The following is a 19,557-nucleotide window of genomic DNA, read 5'->3' as shown; positions in this document are numbered from 1 at the left end:
AGAAAATAAAACCCAGTTTATTACCTTTGGAGAGGTTTGGGGTCAAAATTTGCCTTATTTGCGGTCCTTTTTTTTTGGTCTTCCTGGAAAACTACGACGATGGGATTATTAGAGGCATACTGTACGAAATATAGCTCCTGTTGGTCAGACAAAGGGCCTGGACATCGCTAGATCATTTGTTTCCCAACAGGCCATTTTCAGTATTCGGCTCTTTAGGACGAAGACCGACTACGGTTCCTGTCCTGGCTATTTGAGGGTGTTACATGGACGTGATGGGGGCATACTGAGACAGAACTTATACCAATCCTTCGTGCAGGAAGTATTGCCTTCAGAATGCTACCTGTCACCGCAGTGTTCCGACCTTGAAAATGTGGATGTCGCCCGCGTTTTAATTTGCATTCTTCATGTCGTTACCAATTCCAGACCCGTTTTCCATCTGAGTAAGATACTCATGTACCAGAAAACCAAATGAAAATGAGAGGGAGAGGATGAGACAGTACAGGCGCGAGGGGGGAAAGCTTCTGTCGCCAGATTGTTAGAGAAGCAGAAAGAACCTACTGAGAAACTAATTCGAAGGACTAGATATGGCCTGAAACGGCTGCTAACAATTACAGTGGGTGATTAATCTCGCGTTTTCTACATAGCTTGTTTTGACATGATTATAAAATATCCTTTGTCTTGTCCGACATTGAAAGTGAAAGCATGTACATTATGCATTTGATCCGGACAGGGAAAACGTTTATCGATGGTGAACCTGTTCTCCTTAGACCAACTCGTTGACATTCTAGACAAATCATGTCGATACAGTAATACAGTCAGAGGTATGTTCACCTACAAGCATCTCAAGGAAATGTATTCAGAACACTCAAGGGTCCATATCTCCGTCAACTGGGATCACTTCATCCGCGTATTTCACTTCTCGTTGAAGCCAGTCTTCCACAGCTGACATATATGGCTGCGCAACGATAAAATCATAAAGCTCAAGCAGAAACGGGTGTAGCAAGGAATCTTGTTTGCCTCGCTCCAGCAACAGTGCATCGGTCTCAGGCTGGTCCTTGACTGATTCTTCGATGTCGCAAATAAAGCTATTGGCATCGAGAATACACTGCTGTTCCTCCCACCATGGATATTGGGCAATATCCAAGTCGCGTCGGCTTGAGGATTCTAGTATAACAATGGAGCGATAAGCAGATTGTTCTCTCTTCTCATGCTCGCCAGAAAGACTCACTTTGCTCCTCGATATACCTGATCGCAAGAGAATACATAAAATAGTATGGCAATAGCTTTGCCATGACTGCTCTAGTCTTGATCAAAGACCGGCGCAACATATTAGCGCATTCACAAACATCTCAATAAGCCATGTATCTCCACTCCGTTCCAAGGTTTCACTTCGAGCCAGATAAATATAACGATATGCATTGAGTGCAGTGTGAAAGGGTATTCCCCAGGCTTGCTTCCGGCCATTCTTGCCAAGTCGTACTGGAGAAACTGCCATGATAAGATGTCCAAGCCTGAAATGCTTATTCCATAAGGCGAGCCCTAGAGGCCCCTTTCGAGAATCTCCACGCGAAAGAACTGTGACCTAAGATCCCTGCGTGGAAGACGTGGAATATTCGCGTCTGTCGCCCTTTTTGATGGTACCTGTGCCATCCGGATATATGTGGTGAGTTCGAGCTCCGCTTCCGTCTGCTGGTGTGATTCGGGCGCTGATGATCTGCGCCTTGTCATTGCGGTTGAAGTGAGATTGGTGGACAGGACTCGTGCCATCGTTACGATACCTGCGGGAGAATTGTGAATGAAAGAATCATTGATGGGAACCAATGTACGTGAGCGCTTACAGAATCTCGATAGAGTCAATTTTGCCGACTTTCTGTGATAGAATTAGTAAAAGGCAAGGCCTCCATACAAGCTCGATATCGAACCTTTACAGCCCCGTTCTCTGCATAAACTTCGGCAGCCTGCTTGAAATTGGGCGGGAGCAATTCTTTGTTGAATCCCAACCATCTCACAATGGCCTCGCGGGCGGTAGAAAAGGCTCGAGACATGGCAAGACTTCGTGGGTTGCTAGTGATTGGAGCCAATGAAAATCAGTCAAGAGGTCTCTGTAACGATCAAGATAATGAGATTCCAAATGAGGGCATGAGGTTTTATATGTCGACTGAAAACCTATCACTACGCTATTTTTCAACCACTTTCCTCATCTTTCGGTTCAGGGGCTTTTCTGAGCTGTATCAGTTGCCGCTGAACACATTTCCCCCGTGCGCTCGGGGCGCATCACAGTAATGTGTAATATAGACCGTACTTAGTACGCACCTAGACTGCAGTAGCTGGGAGTTTTAATCTTTCATTTAAAGCTCGAGCTGTTACCAATTTGTAATTTATGCATTGTTGGTCACGGAAAGGCATCTGGGCCCGTGAAGTTCGGCGGGTAAATATCACGAATGTCGCACCTTGGGTTTCATGCGGAGAGCCTACACTGTAAGGGAGGAACTTTGTGGCGACGTGATTAGTTTAGTAATTAATTAGTACTGCCTACTCGAGTTGTAGTGAGCTCTTAGGAATTAATATTATTGACTGGCTGACTTAGTTAGTTATAGTGTCGACAAATTGTTGCCTAATTTATAAGGCACTCATAAATCGCCGGAGCAACAGATATCGTATAGCTCTCACTTTCTGGGCCTCCAAGCATAGAGTATGTTTTTGTTTGTAACGTGTGGCAGAACGTGCTGGCGAGTCTAGAACAATCGTGTAGTCTTTGAGGCAGATCACCTGACCTGGTAATCTCCGCCTCCGTCTATCATTTGGTATTTGTATTTAATATCTGCATTATCTCCAACGACATAAGGCTGAACAACTTGACTCTCTTCTTTTGTCACTAAATTAATCAGTTATCTTAACTGTCATCCATTTTCCAGACTATGCTTCCATCGCTTCTACGGTCTTTATCTCGGCTTGGACGGTCGTGGAGACCCCTTGATTTCTCCAATCCAAACTTCACACGGATAAACGATAGTCAGAGGATTGAAGAAGAGACCATCCCAGATTATATTGCTTCACGTTATTATCCTACTCGAATAGGACAAGTCTTTCAGGACCGTTATCAGGTCGTAGGAAAGCTAGGATTTGGAGCTAGTTCGACTGCGTGGCTTGCGCGGGACATGAAGTGAGACTCACCTAACGCTAGTATCCAATGATATGGCCAATACTAAACACAGTACGCTATATTACAGTTGTCGTCGTTACGTTACCCTTAAAATATTCATTAACTCCACATCTTTGGGACAGCAGTTGGATGACGAGCTTAAGATGTACCAACGCATAGAGAAGGCCTCAAAATTCCACCCAGGTCGCAGTGCTGTCAGATCCCTGCTTGACTCATTTGATGTTGATGGCCCTGAAGACAAACATAGATGCCTCGTGCATCCTCCATTGTGGGAGAGTGTATTGACATTTTTGCACCGCAATCCGATACGGCAACTACCGAAACCAGTTCTAGCATTTGTGCTTCAGCGCCTATTTTTGGCTCTAGACTATCTGCACACAGAATGCAAAATCGTACATGCTGGTTCGTGCTCTTATACCGTCATCAACTTTTTGTTTTAACTGACACGATCATGCTGTTAGATATTAAAGCCGACAACATCATGTTCGGCATTGCTGATGATTCAGTCTTCACCGACTTTGAAAAAAGGGAACTTGAAACCCCCTCCCCAAGGAAGGAACTAGATGGAAGAATAATTTATCTCTCCAGGGAGCTCAGGATGCCTAGGGAATGGGGAGCCCCCGTCTTATGCGACTTTGGCTCTGCTATGCCTGGCGGCATAGAGCATTTCGAAGATATCCAGCCTAATACCTATCGAGCCCCGGAGGTAATTCTGGAAGCTCCATGGACTTATAGTGTCGACATATGGAATGTGGGATGTATGGTAAGAAAATAGGTCTGATGAGACCGGTACGATTTTTCTAAGACCTCAATCATCTAAGACCTCAATCACAGATCTGGGACCTATTTGAATCCGAGTCGCTGTTCACTGGATACGACCCAGAGTTTCAGACTTACCGAAGTCGAGCTCATCTCAGCGAGATGATAAGCCTTCTTGGCCCCCCCCCACCGAGTCTGCTCGCCCAAGGGAAGTCAAGTCGCAAGTTCTTCCCTAACGAAGGTAGGAAAATTGCTTCTTCTGTCTGGTGAAATCCGAAACCTGCTCATTTCACCTGCTTTTTTAGGTGACTTTTTTATTGAAACTCCATTTCGAGCTCGGATCCCGCTAGAGGAGAGAGAAAGTACTCTCGAAGGAGAGGACAAATTAAAGTTTTTGCACCTGATAAGGAAGATGTTACAGTGGGAGCCAGGCATGCGATGTTCCGCCAAAGAACTAGCACAAGACGAGTGGATTTGTCAAAACTTATGAGTTTAGATGATTTGACATCGAAAAGCGCATGGTTATTTCTAGGGGCCGTATAGTCATACATCATTGGCACGTCACGCTTGCCATTGTGTAGTATATTTCTACGGAAGTCAAAAAATGAACGACTACCCTACTCGAATCGACCGAAAGTTGCACGAACATAGAACAAACTGGCAACTCGTCAATCTGAGGTATTTGATGGGGATAGTTCTACGGAGATTAGTGAACTTCGGTTGTTTTACTCGTATTGGTGAAAAATAGTCCATATCAATCTAGGGACTTAGGTACAGTACAATACTTTAGAATATTCGTACAATATCGCTGCGGCAAGGCAAATTCTGATCTCTAAAACTGGATGTTTTCCCCCAGGATCTAAGAGCACCATGATACAACGCCTACCATATTGACGTTTCATGCATGCACCAATGAAATTTTGTAGTTAGGGCGAGAGAAGCCTTTTGACTAGTTCTAGTAATTCGACAGATAATCCGCACAATGTCAAAGTCACATATTACCACTTCATGTGGGTTGTTGATAGTATGTCCTATATATACACACGAAGATTGAAAAGGTCAGAAACCACACTTCAGGTTGTCGTACTTGGAGGCAGGGTAGCTCAGCTCGTTCTCGCTCTTGTCTAGAGCTCCAGTACCTCCAAGGGTATTTACCACCTGCAAAGCTCGAAGTTAGTATGATCAAATGTGGAATATGAATGAAACATACCATGGTGATCAAACTGTCATCACCTTGCTTGTCACCACTGAGCTCCCACCACATACCACCACCAAGACCCTTGGACTTGATGTATTCACCCTTCTTACGCGCAACCTCAGGGGTATCATAACTGATGAACAAACGTGAGCCCGAATTGTAGCAGTAGCTAGCAGCTTCCTGGTCCAAATTTGTGACCGCACAGCCGGGCTGAGGCAAAGCCTTGTAGTCCCACACACCATTTGCCCAGCTACCACCACCAACACCGTTGTAAGGCTGGCCAGGACCGTTGGTGTCGGTGAAAGCTCGGCCGTACAGAGGCATACCTAGGACAATTTTGGAAGAGGCTGTTTGTCTACTTAAAGCAGCTTTTGCTCGAGGCTGGCAAAGATATTCAAGTTCACCGCGCAGCCAAAGCAGCCGTTCGAAAGCCATACTCAAATAGTGTCGAGGCAGATCGATTCGCTCTGTCGGCAGAGTTGTTGCAGCAACGCCAGCCACCGGTTCGCGTGACAGCGGGCTTTCTCCGACAGTCCGTTTTCAGGGCGTTCTTTGGCTATCTCTGGAATAGCAATGGCCAAACACATGGTCATCCTCCTCCTCCTCCTACTGAGGATAACGTCGAAGTTCAGGATCGCAGAGAAGAGCTGACTGGGGCAGATGTTGGCGGGAACGTGATGGCAACAGACGGCATGGATGTAGATCCTGGAAGTCTCCGGCCGAGCCCTCTCGCCATCTCAACAACCCGGACTCATGACAATGTGGCTTCTGCTTCAGCCGCTCATCTGTCACCGTTGCCTTACGCCATGCATATCAGCGTAGCAGGAACAACAAGAACATTAATTCTAAAAATGGATGACTCCTTTATGACTGACTTTTCGAATGGTCTGTCTGATCACCACTTCACAGTTTGGATTGTCGAGGATGGGCGATCCATTCGCCCGGAGAACTGCTACTCGCACTACCTGAACAATGCCTTATCGGTTCTTCGTGCCGAATTTAGGGATGATGTGCAAACTAGCTACGATAGTACACCCTCGCAAATGGGCGCTGGGAGCAAGAGAAGGAGGGTTGATACGGCTACAGCAGCTAGTGCAGACCAATGGGTGCAGGAGCAAATTGTCAGGCTGTCTGATCTGCATAACAGTGACGAAGGCGAGCTTTGAATATATCCGGGCTGGTACCGCAAAAGCCCCCGAAGAGTATGGGAAAGGACATAACACGGAAAGAGGGAGCTAGAGTTGTTGACTACATGAATGAAGTACTGCAAATTAGTACGTTTTACATTGTTTATATCCGGAAGGAAATTTCAACTGCATAGCGAAGAGGCCCTCGTCTTGGCCGCCGAGTCCGATACTTGGACTCGAGATGAAATCCCCCGTTGTAGTCTCACCAAGACCAACTACGGAGAAAAGGATTTACGCATTGCTGAATTGATATATTGGTGGGCCATGCAATACGATAAGCGCACAGAAAGCGTAAAATGGGATGCATTTTGGATGTTAGCAATACCCGTACGGTTTAATCCCAAGTGTTGTCGCCAGCCAAGAATAGGAACGTAATAGAATATTAGTATACGCCAAGACACCATCTACAATTGCTGATAAATTGTACCCGTCATAATTCAAACATAGTGCAATCTATCACTATAGAAAAGGCGACATATGATCTTCACACAGCCCAGGAAACTATACCTGAAGAGTAGGTCCACCTAAAACAACGACAGGCGCGGAATAAACAATATCACGTGGGTAGGCAAGGCAATCAGTCGATTAACAATGCAGCCAGCTCCGGAATGTCTCCCAGCTTTCCATCAACCGACCTTGCATTCCACTTTTGGAGATAGTGCTGGATAAAAAACAATCCAACTTGGTATAAGCGGTCTGGGATAAATTCCAGCTCTGTGGGCTTTTGCTTGCACATGGTTGTCTTGATCGAACTGTTTCCAGATGATGTCCGATCTTCGAGCTCGGATTGTAATACCGACAGCTGTGCACGGAAGAGCAAAACTCGCCTTGAAGTGCGATGAATAACTCGACTCAGTCGCTTCAACTTGGGCCAGTCTCGTCTCTTGAAGCCTTGTAGTTTCGTCAGAACTTGATTCGTATGCACCCGCTTTACTAATGGTAGCCGATCTTGTTTGAATGGAGTTGTTGCTTTTCCATTTGCCGACTTTCGCTGCGAAGCTTGTGCAAGCCGTGTTGGAGCCATGAGACCAGGTACCAGAGTCATCTTAGGCACTCTATGACCCATGGGTAAATGTCGAGTTTTGGGCAGTGTGGCCGTCACTGTATTTACCGAATGCTCAGCTCCATCCTTGACGGTAGTAATACGATCTTCTCGGGTGTTGTGTAGAAGTAGTAAAACCAACACGATCATACGCCTTACGTAACATTCATTGGAGATTTGGTTCCGCCTATCTGACGGCGTTGTTGTTTGTAGAACGTTGCCGTAGCTTTGGCTGATCAATTCATTTCCGGAAGCCATGATCTGGCCGGCACAGATTCGGATCTTCCACACGCGCTGTAGATTGTTGGAATTGAGCTCGATCGTGGGTAATTGGATGTACCGCCACTGACGTAGGGGGGTAGCAATCTTAAGTAGTCATTGGCTATGCCAGGATAACACAACGACGTGGGGGTGCGGCAGCACATTACAATATAATGTCGGTGAGAATTGCCAATTTTTTGAGGTGACTGACAAAGTTGCGGGCTTCGGTTCAATCAGTATCATGATGGTCTTTATGCCAACCAGGGGATTTGCACGCTAGATAGCTGGCCTATGGGGATAGCACGGCTCTCTCCATTCCGGATTCAATATTAGAAAAGCGCGAACTCTCATTCTGTATTTATGACCGAACCAAACTACTTCGCCTTCACCAAATATTCTATCTTCACCATCTTCGCCACCTTCACCATCATCATCGACTTCATCGCCATCCGTCGAGTCCCATTGAGTCAGGACAGGTGGTGTGCACGTCGCAGTTCAATGATCATTCTTGCTCAAAGCCGAAGTGAAAGGCCTCTCCATGCTTCGTGTCATCATCATCGCAAGCTAGGTAAATTTCTACCACTACAGTACATGTGTGCAATCTGATTACGGAAATCGAATTTTCAGAAGGAACCATTGGCTCGGACTATCAATATCAATATCTGGAGAGTTGTTGCAAATCGTTGCTGAGAATACGGGGTCACCCAATGCCAAAAAAGATGCCCTGTTCAAGTATCCATAGAAAAGTGGGAAATTTCCGCTCTCTGAGCCAACCTCCTGTAACTTTTTAGATGGGAATCTTCGGCTTCCGGTTGGAAGACAGAGGTCGATCGCCAAGCGCGCTTACACAAGTGGCGAAGGATTAAATAGTGTAGAACAAAAATCCCGATAAGAGCAATACTGCCCCCAAGGGCACTGCTGAGTATCAATACCATTCCCTGTTTTGAAAGCCATGCTGATATGTTACTGCCATAGATTGCCATGTCTTGCCATTCATGGTTTGAGGGTTTTGTGGCTGATGTTGGTCGTATCATCGGCGGACTATTTTGAGGGGTTGCCGTTTCTGCCAACGTCTTTGGCATAGTTTGGCTTTTATGAGTTGGTACCTCATATATAGAATGGCCCGTCGTCCCAATAGTACGGCCAGCAGTATCAGACCGCTCGGTAACAGAAAGTCTATCGCTGGTGGTCTCTTTTAGTGAAACCTTCCTCTTTCCAGGTTTCCCGCTTGTACCATTTTCGGCATACTCCAGGCTCGTCGAATGATCTGTAGGCGCTGTGTTAGATTCCGATGAATAGTCAGCGTGCAATGCATCTGAACTCTCCAAGATCTGCTGATGGCCCATGTATGATCGAACGAAAGCGGCGAAAGGGTGATTTTGCTAATGGCATCCTGAAGCAGCGGTGTAGTGTCGCTCTTTAAATCTCCTTTCGGCGAGAGGCTTTCGTTACTAAATCCAGTGTCGATGTACTGTTCGCTTGTGGCACTATTTGATAGACCTACCGCAGTAGCTCCTTCAGTGTGCTCGAGTTCCATCGCAGAGTCAACAGCAGATATGCTGAGTGGAGAGCTGGAGTATAATGACGTAGTCGATTGTCTAACCTTTCAACAATGGTTTGGTGGATGGTTAGGGGAAAAGAGCAAATTTGAAGTATTCATTTAGCCATCGTGTACTGTTGTCAATTTTATCCATAAAATACGAAACATATCAAAATAATCCAATCGCATTGGCATTTCCTTCAATAGACACAACCAAGTATTGTAACGCAACAGAAATACTAGAGGCAGGTCGATCTCATGCGGCCTTGATTGCTGCTTCGGTACGCTCTTGCAACCTCAACCCGAGGTCCTTGTTGACACGACTGAAAAGGCCTATATTCAGTGTTAGCCTTGCACCGCAGCGGACAGATCCCTCGAAGGTAGCAGCCGTATGAAGTACGTACCATAGACAGCTTTGCGCAATTGGGGGTACTTAACACCCTTGACACTGGAGGCGAGATTGTCAATAAGCCGATCCTGATGACCAGGCTCCCGACCAATAACCCCCCACAATGCTGCGGGCTGGACAAAGTCTGCGTCAGTGATCTCGCTCGTATAGGCCGAAACCTCTCCCGCCCACTTTTCATGATCGGTGTGTTGGGACAATGCTCCGGGATTTGATCCTTTCACGTCTTGATAGAAATTAGTGGGCTTGATCGAGGAGCCGACGTAGTTAGGGTCCCCGCCATAGTTGTCATCAAATCGCATCTTTCCGTCTCTCTGGAAAGGACAGTAGACTTGGGCCTTGGCAGCGTTGGTTGGGAGTTGCTGGTAGTTCACCCCGAGCCGGTACCGGGCCGCGTCGGGGTATGCGAAAAGTCGTGCTTGTAGCACTTAGCCACAAGTTAGCCTCGGGGAACCGTAGAAGTAATTGAGAGGCTCTCTCCATTTACCGGGATCAGCGGACGCAGCGAATCCTGGAACCATTGTCGATGGTGAAAATGCGGCTTGTTCAATATCTGCGAAATAGTTTCGTGGCTGTTCGTATTCAGCTACTGCAACTGAACACTGGAGAACGGTTGCGACGTACATTGCGGTTCATCGTCAGACGACCAATCTGCTGTAAAGGGAAATCCTTATGCGACCAAACCTTGGTCATATCAAAAATATTCCATTCGTATTTCTCAGCCTCTTCGGGGCTCATCAGTTGGACGTAGACATTCCAAACAGGATAGTCGCCTCTCTCGATAGCCTCAAACATGTCCTGGATCATATAGTCAGGATTCTCTCCGGCAATCTTGGTAGATTCTTCGCTGCTGAAATTCTGTATTCCTTGCTGTGTTTTGACGTGGATTTTGGCATATTTAAACGAGCCATCCTAGTCATAACCTTAGTGAGAAAGTCTTTTGGCATATGGTCGTTATCTCTTACCGCCTTGGTGAACTTGTATGTATGTCCACTATATGAATTCATATAGCGAACAGATTTTGGAGTGCCGCGGTCGCTGAATAGAACCATAAGTTGATGTATGCCTTCAGGGTTGCCGACGTGGAAACTAAACTGGATTAGAGTTTTATTTACTAATTGAAGGGCGAGAAAGATACATACTCCCAGAACTGCGGTTTCCATTAGATTAGCTTATCACCAGTCAAAAGCAGGAGGACTTACCATGCTTGCGTCAGGAAGATGTGTTTGGGGGTGCCGCTTGTGGGATCGGTTCATTGACGGAAACTTGATTGGATCGCGAATGAAAAAAACGGGCTGAGGTGGTAATAAAAGTTAGAATCAATCATTAAAAACATTACCAAGACAGCGACTGAGCATACGGTATTGTTGAACACCCAGTCGAGATTTCCCTCATCTGTGTAGAGCTTCATTGACCATCCGTGCACATCGCGGGAGGTATCAGCGGATCCTGACTCGGGTCCGACCGTGGACACGCGCTGAAGCACCGGAGTTTTCTTTCCGGCCTTGTTGAGAAAGCTGGCGCTGGTAAAGTCGGAGCAATCGCGGGTGGCTTCGAACTCGCCATAAGATCTACATATTATCAATCGGAGAAATCTTTCGGTGGAGCCTGAACAGCTTACCCAACAGCTTTGGCATGGACGACTCTATTTAAATTTCCAATGTCAGTATACTATAGGGACCTCAAGATAACCGATCAATTGGACAAAATACTTACCGCTCCGGGATTCTCTCGCGAGAGAAGTGAGCCAAGGTCTCAATGAGCTGAGTATCCTGAAGCAATCCGAGCCCGCCACCCTGTCTATCCCGCATCATAACAGCCGTGCTGTTGCTTGCGAAGGGGCAGCCTACAAAGAGTCAGACATCAGCACAAAGCTAGGATTGGAAAGGTCTTGTACCTTCGGCCAATGTGTAATATTTGTCGTCGCCCATGCTGAATGACAATTGAGGTAACGGTGGTAGATCAGATAAGACAGAAAAAGTGTGTGTGCGTCTACTGGATTGGGCTCGTTCTGAGACATGCAGTTTATATAGACTTAACTCTGGGATAGCTCGCCTCTTGATTTGAGATAATTTTGAACTCGCTTTTAGTATTACGCTTACACTCATTGGATTATGGCCTCAAAGTTTATCCACGGCCAATGGCACCTCATTCGTCATACATGGGGTTGACTCACGAATGCTGTGATGGTGTCGAAGTTGACGTAAGAAGGACCAGACTACTACATCCGTAAGCAACAGCTCTCCAGTATATTATTGGTCGACTACCAATACCAGATCTGGTTAGTGCAGATCACCGCCCCGGATCCGTGGACCCACCACTCTTGAAGGCTTGAACTTGCTGGGGCTTGGCATTTTTGTGTGCGTTTGGATAGCACAATCTACGCTTCATAATTCCCCGGGCCCGACGCTGAGGAGAAAATGCTGTGAGGGTAAATAACTCGAGGAACTTGCCGGGCAGCGTTTCTTGACGGTCATCATGGTCCTCATGCCAGTTGAAATTTTGATATTTACCATCGGACCCGATTGAATTAATTTAATGAAGTTTTGGGTGAGGTTTATGAATCTAAATTTAATATATGAGGGCCTGGGGCGCAGCTCGGTAGTTGACCCTTGGATATGGCTGGCCGGTCCACCTCACCGCGAGTACTTGTCCGGCTGGACCTTTCCTTTCTAGGGGACCTCATGGCCTTCACTGGCTGTTGGGGGAACCAAGCCTTTTACTATGGAAAAATTAGAGTGTTCGAAGCAAACCTTTGCTCAAATACATTAGCATGGAATAGTAGAATGCCGGGGCCCATCAACAGAAGGTTTTGATTAAGCAGCTGATATTCTGTATTCATACTACTGGTTTCCTAGCGTCTGCGAACCGACTTCTGTCTTTCGTCGACTGCCATGCAACCATATAATTCACAAAGCATGTCTCGACTTGTGGATCGTTTCGCGAGATACCGGATGTCCATTTTGCAGCCAAACCCTCCATAGTCTTCATGGGATGTATCTAATAAAGCTGAAACTTTCTGGGTGTGGAGGGGCAAGGAGGTCTTGGCATATATTTTGCCTCTGGGTCAAGAGCAGGGATTCCTAATGCGCGGGAAAGGTAATTGGTATTGGTTGTCACGATTATGCTTAGTCAGGTCTCGAGCTAACTAACAAGTTAATCTATAACGTATTTAACTACCGAGCCGCCATAACCCCCGAGTCGCCACCCCAGCCTAACCCATTGAATTTAAATGCATTTATCTCAACCAAAACGCCATCAATTTTATTCAACTAAGAAATGGTCTATCTGGGCATGTCTCTCTCCTATGCCCTGGCAACCTGCATATTCCACACCCCCTGGGGGCCGCGTCCGCGGTCGAATAGCCGGTTCCCCCGCTATGTGAGGGCCAGGGGGAGGTGGTTCAATTACTCCCTCTGCCTGCATATTTAATGTTGAGGTATCTAAAACTGAGAGGCCCTCGGCCGAGGGTATATACCTTCGAGAACTAGTCCGCTTCTGCTTCTTTTTCTCGTTTTCGGCTCGTAACCCGCGTACTTCTTTCTCCAGAAAAGCACTCGATTGCATCTGAATTTGGCAGGCCTTTAGAACATGGTTTATCGCATTATTAAGTGGGCTCGGAGGACTCCGGGATCTCGTATGAAGCAATGCTTTGATTGATGTAGCCTGCTTTAGTAATTGTGTACAGTTCGAAGGCGTTTTTGGTTCCCACTCGCTCTCTTGACTTGAGAGGGGGGTCGGGGTTCGAAGGCGAATACTGAGCTTTGTAATTACTCGATCAGGTGAAAAAGGTACTAGACCAGCTGCTCCGAAGCTATTGATAATAGTATCGGATTTGAATGTCTCGGAGCGGGCGGAAGGGTAGGCTTCGAGGAAATCAAGTTTGTCGATATGGTTACTCCCATTCCGCATTTTGGTTTCAACAAGCCGACCGTACGAACGTTTTAGCACCGCAAAACAACCAATATCGAGCGGCTGTAAAAGGTGGGATGAGTGCGGAGGCATGCAGATTGGGATAATGTCGTTTTCTTCGCAGATCTTATCGAAGTTCGGGGTTAAATGACTTCCGTGGCCATCGAGTATTAAAAGTCGATATCGACCCTTTACCCTTAAAGAAGTCGATGGAATGAAAAGCTTTTTAAGCCATCGAAGTCCAATTTCATCAGACGTCCATCCATTCGGACTAATCTCAAATCGCCAGTCATCGGGAAGGTTATCGAACCATCCCTCAATATAGATTCTACCTTTAAAAATCACAGTCGGAGGAAGTACCCATCCCGAAGCATTTATACACTCAATCGTAGTTACCCACTCGCGATTTCCAGGCTGTAGAAGCGATCGCCGACCATAGTATTCACTCCTTGTAATAACCCTCGCGGTTGACGTTAATCCCATCGCGAAACCAGTCTCGTCGAAGTTATAAACGTCGTCGGGGTTGATCCCATATTGGATAATAGTTTGTTGGACGAGAGTAAACCACTCCCCGATGATTTTTGGATCTTCGCATTTTGCACGCTCATAATTATAGCGCCTCGAGAATCTACTCGATAATTCGGGATGCCTTTTCACATACTTTGTAACCCAATTCTCACCGACCGAAGGAGCCGGGGTTATTCCGCGTGATTCGAGTAAAAGATTCGCCATTTCTCGAACTGCAGAAGGCCGAGGGGCTGATCCGCGAGCATCCATAGAGAGTATCCAATTTTGAAGGGAATCTTCTTCAATCTCTGTGAGTTTATGTGAATTTGCGCGTACAATTCTTCGCTCGGTGCGGCCGGAGATACGATCGCGTAAAGTGGAACGTGGTACATTGAAAGTGCGAGCAGCGAGAGAAACAGTAGCGATATCTTGTTTCTTAAGAGCTTGTATTGCTAATAAGATCCTACCCTCCTGCTCTACTGAATTTCGAGAGGTTTGGGGGCGAATTGGTGGCATAGTGGATGGTTGAATTAATTAAGTGCTAATTCATGGACATGTTTTAGATTATGTGGCGACTCGGGGGTTATGGCGGCTCGGTGGTTAAATACGTTAACTAGTTCAGTGACTACTACACGCATTGCTTAGCGTCGAACCACGAAAAGTGTTGCGAAGTGCCGAACCGGGCCTGACGAGATTAGACTGGGTCTTGTACAAAACCATGACTGCAGAGGACTAGATACGGATCGAACGGTCATGCCCGATGATGCAGATGTAGATGATTCGGTAAGGGGTATGTAGGGCGCGCCTAACCCCTTTTTTCATTAGTTGTGTATTTCCTGTAAGTCTGACCTGGTGGGTCCTTACATGGCGAACGACATTCTCCTCAATGAACTTTGCGTTAAATAAAGTCTCAATTCACGCCACCGTAGCCCGTACATGTCTACCCCACTTATCAAGTTATGATTTCGGCCCTCCCATATCCGCAACCCTTTCTGCTCTCGCGATAATAATGTAGTCAACGTCGGGTATTCCCAACGATTCAATCCATATTAGTGACTCAGTTGAATTGAACAGGTGCATCTGGGCGTCCCAAGAGAATAGAGTCACCCTATATGACCACTCGGGTGCAGATGCTCACACCACGTGTACTACCTACTATGCACGCGAAGAATCCATTGGGTAAGTTAACAATTAAAAAAATTACAATCTAGACCGCCCATTTCATCCTAGATAGATCACCGATTGATTGATGGAGAGATCATTATTAACTCGATGTCTAAAGTTATTTTCGTCTCTCCGCGACATCTGAAAGTCTTCCAGCGTCATATGTTCGCAATTACGTGGACTGCATTCCAGATAATTGGCTATCACGAATTGGGTAGTACTACCATTTAAGGAAGACTGCGGAAGGCGTATTATTGCTCTGGTTATTTAATTGAATAGGTGGCGTCGTATCTCTGCCGAAGTAAAGTTTCCGGATGCGCCTCAGAAGTCATGATGTCAACCACTCGATTTGATCACCTCTATACTCCTTTGGATTTTGCTAACCTGGGTCGGGGGGTATTTTATGCATACAGTAATGTATCATTTTCCCACCAGTCATTTTATTCAGACAATTGACGTGTAAACCGACCTCATATTCCTCGAGTAACATAAACAACATGGCTCTGTAACAAACACGAACCAGTTGTAAGATTGTAATTTCTCGTTTACTTTGAATAACTACTCAAGTTACCTTATCTCTTGTGACATAGGACGTAGTATCCGCCACATGTAATTGTACACAAACCTTGATTTAAGTATTTACTTACCAAGTATGACATTAACCACAAATGGTTAGATTGGGCACCTAGACATAAATTCCAAACAAGGGGTTAAGTGTCGGTCTGCGGGCCCCGTAATCTGCCAGGTATAAAATCCGGCACAGACCACATCTCTCGACATCCTTTCTGTAAAGAAGTACCCATTGTTTAATTCCACAAGTCTACCCCAAATCGTTCCACTATGGAGACTCGAACAAAGTATACAAAACCGATCAATAACCGCCCCGATGAGTGGAAGGTTGAGCAAGGTCTCGCTGCCCACAAACTTCCCATCATTGATCAAAGTGGCAAATCAGTTTTCTTCGTCGCTCCGCCCGCGGAAACCCCAGTCGCAAAAAATGAAAAAGCCATCCGCGCTATTGGTGACCGAAGTAAACTCTTTGCCCGTGAAAAGCCGGGCTGGACAGGGTACGGTTTTTATTGAGATGACAATGTATGGTTACAAGCAGCTCGACTAATCAGTTGTGTGACCTACCAGCTACGTTGAGTGGGAGGATTACCCCGAAAAGAAAGCCAAAGCACATGAAATTTTGACGTCGCAAACTTTTGCGCCCTGTCCTGACTTTCAATGGGGACCCATACCTCCCACCAACCCCGTGTTGCCCGGCGATGACTTCAAGTCATGGCACGCCGCACTAGGTGGGGAGTTAACTAAAGTCGCCGATGATTCTTGGAAAACCGTTCTGAAAGAGAAACATCCCGAAATGTTGCATCTGCTGCAATTCCCGTACAACGGAGAGCCACCGAAACGATTGGTTACAGACAAGGTTATTACTCCGAACTCACTTCACTTTGTGCGTAACCACGGCGGTATCCCCCTCATCGACGAGAAAAAGTTCGATTTAAAACTCGATGGTTTTGTCAAGTCGCCCAAAACATATACTATGAAAGATCTGATGGACGAGTCAGTCTTCCCACAGATGGAGAAGACCATTACGATGCAATGCTCAGGAACTCGTCGCATTGAGCAGATCTCTATGTACGCTGGCCAAGGTGATGAAGTTCCCCAGGCTCCATGGGCCGAAGGTGCCATAGGTACTGCGAGATACAAAGGCATAAGTCTCAAAAAGTTAATCAAAGATTGTGGAGGGCTCACCAACAACGCCAAACACCTTGAATTGTACGGTGTTGAAACATATGTGAAAGACCTTAATGTTGGAAACTACGTTGTTAGTGTCCCATGGTCCAAGGTCAAGAGCAATGAGGTTATTCTTGCGTGGGAAATGAATGGTGAACCACTTCCTAAGATCCACGGATTCCCATTGCGAGTGGTCGTGATGGGATATATTGGAGCTCGCAGTGTGAAATGGCTATATCGCATCAAGGCCATTAAGAGTCCATCCCTGGCACCTGTACAAAGCAGGGAGTATCTGTACTTCAACCAACAGATGGGTAAGTATAACCAGCGCCCTATGGACGGAATCCAGATCCAGGAGATGCCTGTAAGCTCTGCTATTATGTCTCCTTGGCAGAACCAAGTTATTATGCACAGCGGCAAGATCCATTGCAAGGGTTGGGCTTACTCTGGTGGCGGTCGTTGGCCAGAACGTGTGGAACTGTCAGCGGATGGGGGCTTTAACTGGTACGCTGTTCCAGAAGAGAAACTATCGAAGAAGGGCAAATGGACTTGGAGGACATGGGAGATAGAACTTCCTTGTGATGTGGAAGGTTGGATTGAGATTGTGTGCAGGTGTTGGGACAATTCTTTGAATACCCAACCACTTAATGTGCGAGCAGCCTGGAACTGGGGTCTGCATGTCACATCCTCAGCACACCGTATCAAGATCTACAGCGTCAACAAAACGCACAAGCTCACGCAACAAAAGTTGGCGCAGTTCAAAGAACATGACATTCCACTGGCTCCTCTAACCAGATACGACGCTGTTCCAGGCATTACTGACCGGGAAATTCAAAAGTACCAGGAAGCCCACCCTCGCGATGTCGACGAATGATTTTTCCTTTTCTTTTCGACCCAGACAAGCCCCTACTCTAAACGTGTCCCAAACGCAAAATTCACAAAGCTCCCTGATCGCAAAGAAAATTTATCCTGGGCCAAACACGGGCCTCTTCTACCAGGGCTTGTTTTGGGGTACATCAACTCGAGCAGTTGTAAATGGGTTGATCCGGAAGATCTGAGCTGATTCGAAGTCCTTTTCGTGCGAACAAAGTTGATGAACCTTTTTTGTCTATCATTTATGTTATTTAAATGGCCTCTCTCATTAACAGACCATGTGACCCATTTGAAAACAACTCACTTAGCGGACCAAAGTACATTAGGCGGAGAAGAACCGATAGCCCAACAAAACCCACCCCGAGCGGATTCAGGTATGAAAACTTGATAATCGAACTCTGGTTCGTGGTCGAGTTTGAAGCTTGGTCCACGACACACTCTTTCTCAAAACCAAAGCAATAAGACATGAGGTAGATATTGTAAAGTCGGGTGCATTTTCTAATGGTAAATTTGATGCATTCATCTGGATAAAAGTATGTTAGTCCACAAGATTTTCATAACCGTTATCGTGTGGACATCACTTAATTTCCAATACTGTTGCATTTGGCAGGAATCGGAGCGAGCTACCAGCAAACTAACTTAAAAGAAATAATGTAAGAGCGACAAGAGAGTATATATTTCCCAGGAGAGGGCAGAAACAAATCATCTTTCGAAGTCCAGCGCTGTTTCTAGGGAATAGTCATAATACCATAATTTTTCCGACACCGTGGCTCTTGATCTGGACAAGCTTGAGAATATAAATTATGCTTACATAAACCTACGTGCTGAGTGTAATGAGAGTCGGAGGATTGAATTCCATACAGAATTTAGGTTTCTGTGGAATTCCGAGAAACAGCTCAAAGAATGTGGCCAGTAACTCAAAATCAGGGTTGAAACTTGAGTTCGAGTACCTTGCACTTGACACTTCTAAAGCCATCTGAGGGGAAACGGCTTAATTAGAAGAACAAGGATCACATCTTCTATTTTCGGAGACTCACTAGTTGCAGAGTATTTCTTCAGAATTAAGCTCCTTACTGTTCACTAGCTACCATCATAATAACATTCCTAGCGAACCGAAACGATATATTAAAGTCCGCTGCGCTCGATGCCGCAGGCATTTATTAGTGAACTAAAAATCTTAAACCTGCATACAACCGTTAGCAGAAGGCACAGAATACCAGTCAGTGCTTTTGCTTCACAATATCCCAAGCGTTAGGAGAGGGAAAGGTTGGCTCGGGGTCGGGGGCTCCGGGGGTTCGTTTGGCTTCAACTAATCTTTAAGACCGATGACAGATGTAAGCGTAACTGAACGAAAACTAAGCCCGAACAATTTTTCAGTAGGAGCCGCGATGAAAAGCGAAATCAGTGCCGAGGATGGCCGAATATCTGCTGTTGATCATTCCTTGTAATTTGGCATACCTTCACGAACGATCGAACGATCAATATTGAGACATTCCAACTATCCAAATATGAAATCCTTTTTTTTGGCCAGGTTCCTTATCATGAGTTTCTCGCGAAATACTCAGGTCTTCTTCCAGGATATGTCGATTTTGAAGGGCTTCTTCAACACGACAATTGGCGAAACTGTTACATACAGCGCCGTTTAAAACCAGTCGCCTTTACGTCAATAGTTTGGGGCATTTCCTATCCTACTGACACAAGTCTAGAATTAAAAAAAAAAAATAGAGAGTATATTGATCAAATATAAGCGTTAGAGAGGGAAAAGAAGGGGGACATGCTGCCAGTGCGATATCCCATGCTTTTATCCG

General features: G+C 46.0%; 8 protein-coding genes across 8 annotated transcripts; 3 read left to right on the top strand and 5 right to left on the bottom strand.

Moving 5' to 3' along the window:
- Positions 1 to 865: 865 nt before the first annotated feature.
- On the bottom strand, positions 866 to 1,292 carry N7529_000964 (uncharacterized protein; the record flags this gene model as incomplete). Its single annotated transcript, XM_057236495.1, has 2 exons — positions 866 to 1,164; positions 1,229 to 1,292. The coding sequence occupies 2 exons, from the start codon at positions 1,290 to 1,292 to the stop codon at positions 866 to 868; spliced, it is 363 nt and encodes a 120-aa protein (XP_057103298.1).
- Positions 1,293 to 1,582: 290 nt separating this feature from the next.
- N7529_000963 (uncharacterized protein) lies at positions 1,583 to 2,045 on the bottom strand (the record flags this gene model as incomplete). The annotated part of the gene is made up of 3 exons (XM_057236494.1): positions 1,583 to 1,778; positions 1,839 to 1,866; positions 1,907 to 2,045. The coding sequence occupies 3 exons, from the start codon at positions 2,043 to 2,045 to the stop codon at positions 1,583 to 1,585; spliced, it is 363 nt and encodes a 120-aa protein (XP_057103297.1).
- An 873-nt stretch (positions 2,046 to 2,918) lies between these two features.
- N7529_000962 (kinase-like protein) lies at positions 2,919 to 3,603 on the top strand (the record flags this gene model as incomplete). Its single annotated transcript, XM_057236493.1, has 2 exons — positions 2,919 to 3,163; positions 3,231 to 3,603. 2 exons carry the CDS (start codon positions 2,919 to 2,921, stop codon positions 3,601 to 3,603), a joined length of 618 nt encoding a protein of 205 aa, XP_057103296.1.
- A 1,378-nt stretch (positions 3,604 to 4,981) lies between these two features.
- On the bottom strand, positions 4,982 to 5,555 carry N7529_000961 (glycoside hydrolase family 18 protein; the record flags this gene model as incomplete). Its single annotated transcript, XM_057236492.1, has 3 exons — positions 4,982 to 5,080; positions 5,133 to 5,446; positions 5,480 to 5,555. The coding sequence occupies 3 exons, from the start codon at positions 5,553 to 5,555 to the stop codon at positions 4,982 to 4,984; spliced, it is 489 nt and encodes a 162-aa protein (XP_057103295.1).
- Positions 5,556 to 5,797: 242 nt separating this feature from the next.
- Positions 5,798 to 6,286, top strand: N7529_000960 (uncharacterized protein; the record flags this gene model as incomplete). Its single annotated transcript, XM_057236491.1, has 1 exon — positions 5,798 to 6,286. One exon carries the CDS (start codon positions 5,798 to 5,800, stop codon positions 6,284 to 6,286), a length of 489 nt encoding a protein of 162 aa, XP_057103294.1.
- A 598-nt stretch (positions 6,287 to 6,884) lies between these two features.
- On the bottom strand, positions 6,885 to 7,607 carry N7529_000959 (uncharacterized protein; the record flags this gene model as incomplete). Its single annotated transcript, XM_057236490.1, has 1 exon — positions 6,885 to 7,607. The coding sequence occupies one exon, from the start codon at positions 7,605 to 7,607 to the stop codon at positions 6,885 to 6,887; it is 723 nt and encodes a 240-aa protein (XP_057103293.1).
- A 1,799-nt stretch (positions 7,608 to 9,406) lies between these two features.
- N7529_000958 (catalase) lies at positions 9,407 to 11,487 on the bottom strand (the record flags this gene model as incomplete). Its single annotated transcript, XM_057236489.1, has 11 exons — positions 9,407 to 9,483; positions 9,555 to 9,974; positions 10,044 to 10,128; positions 10,181 to 10,468; positions 10,522 to 10,645; positions 10,699 to 10,706; positions 10,759 to 10,851; positions 10,917 to 11,127; positions 11,178 to 11,201; positions 11,273 to 11,402; positions 11,454 to 11,487. 11 exons carry the CDS (start codon positions 11,485 to 11,487, stop codon positions 9,407 to 9,409), a joined length of 1,494 nt encoding a protein of 497 aa, XP_057103292.1.
- Positions 11,488 to 15,807: 4,320 nt separating this feature from the next.
- Positions 15,808 to 17,750, top strand: N7529_000957 (sulfite oxidase; the record flags this gene model as incomplete). Its single annotated transcript, XM_057236488.1, has 3 exons — positions 15,808 to 15,810; positions 15,959 to 16,206; positions 16,277 to 17,750. 3 exons carry the CDS (start codon positions 15,808 to 15,810, stop codon positions 17,748 to 17,750), a joined length of 1,725 nt encoding a protein of 574 aa, XP_057103291.1.
- Positions 17,751 to 19,557: the final 1,807 nt, after the last annotated feature.

The sequence above is a fragment of the Penicillium soppii genome (assembly GCF_028829465.1).
Source record: "Penicillium soppii strain IBT 18220 chromosome Unknown utg000001l, whole genome shotgun sequence".
Taxonomy (NCBI): domain Eukaryota; kingdom Fungi; phylum Ascomycota; class Eurotiomycetes; order Eurotiales; family Aspergillaceae; genus Penicillium; species Penicillium soppii.
The sequence above is the reverse complement of the archived record's forward strand: the minus strand, read 5'-3'. Positions and strand labels throughout refer to the sequence as shown.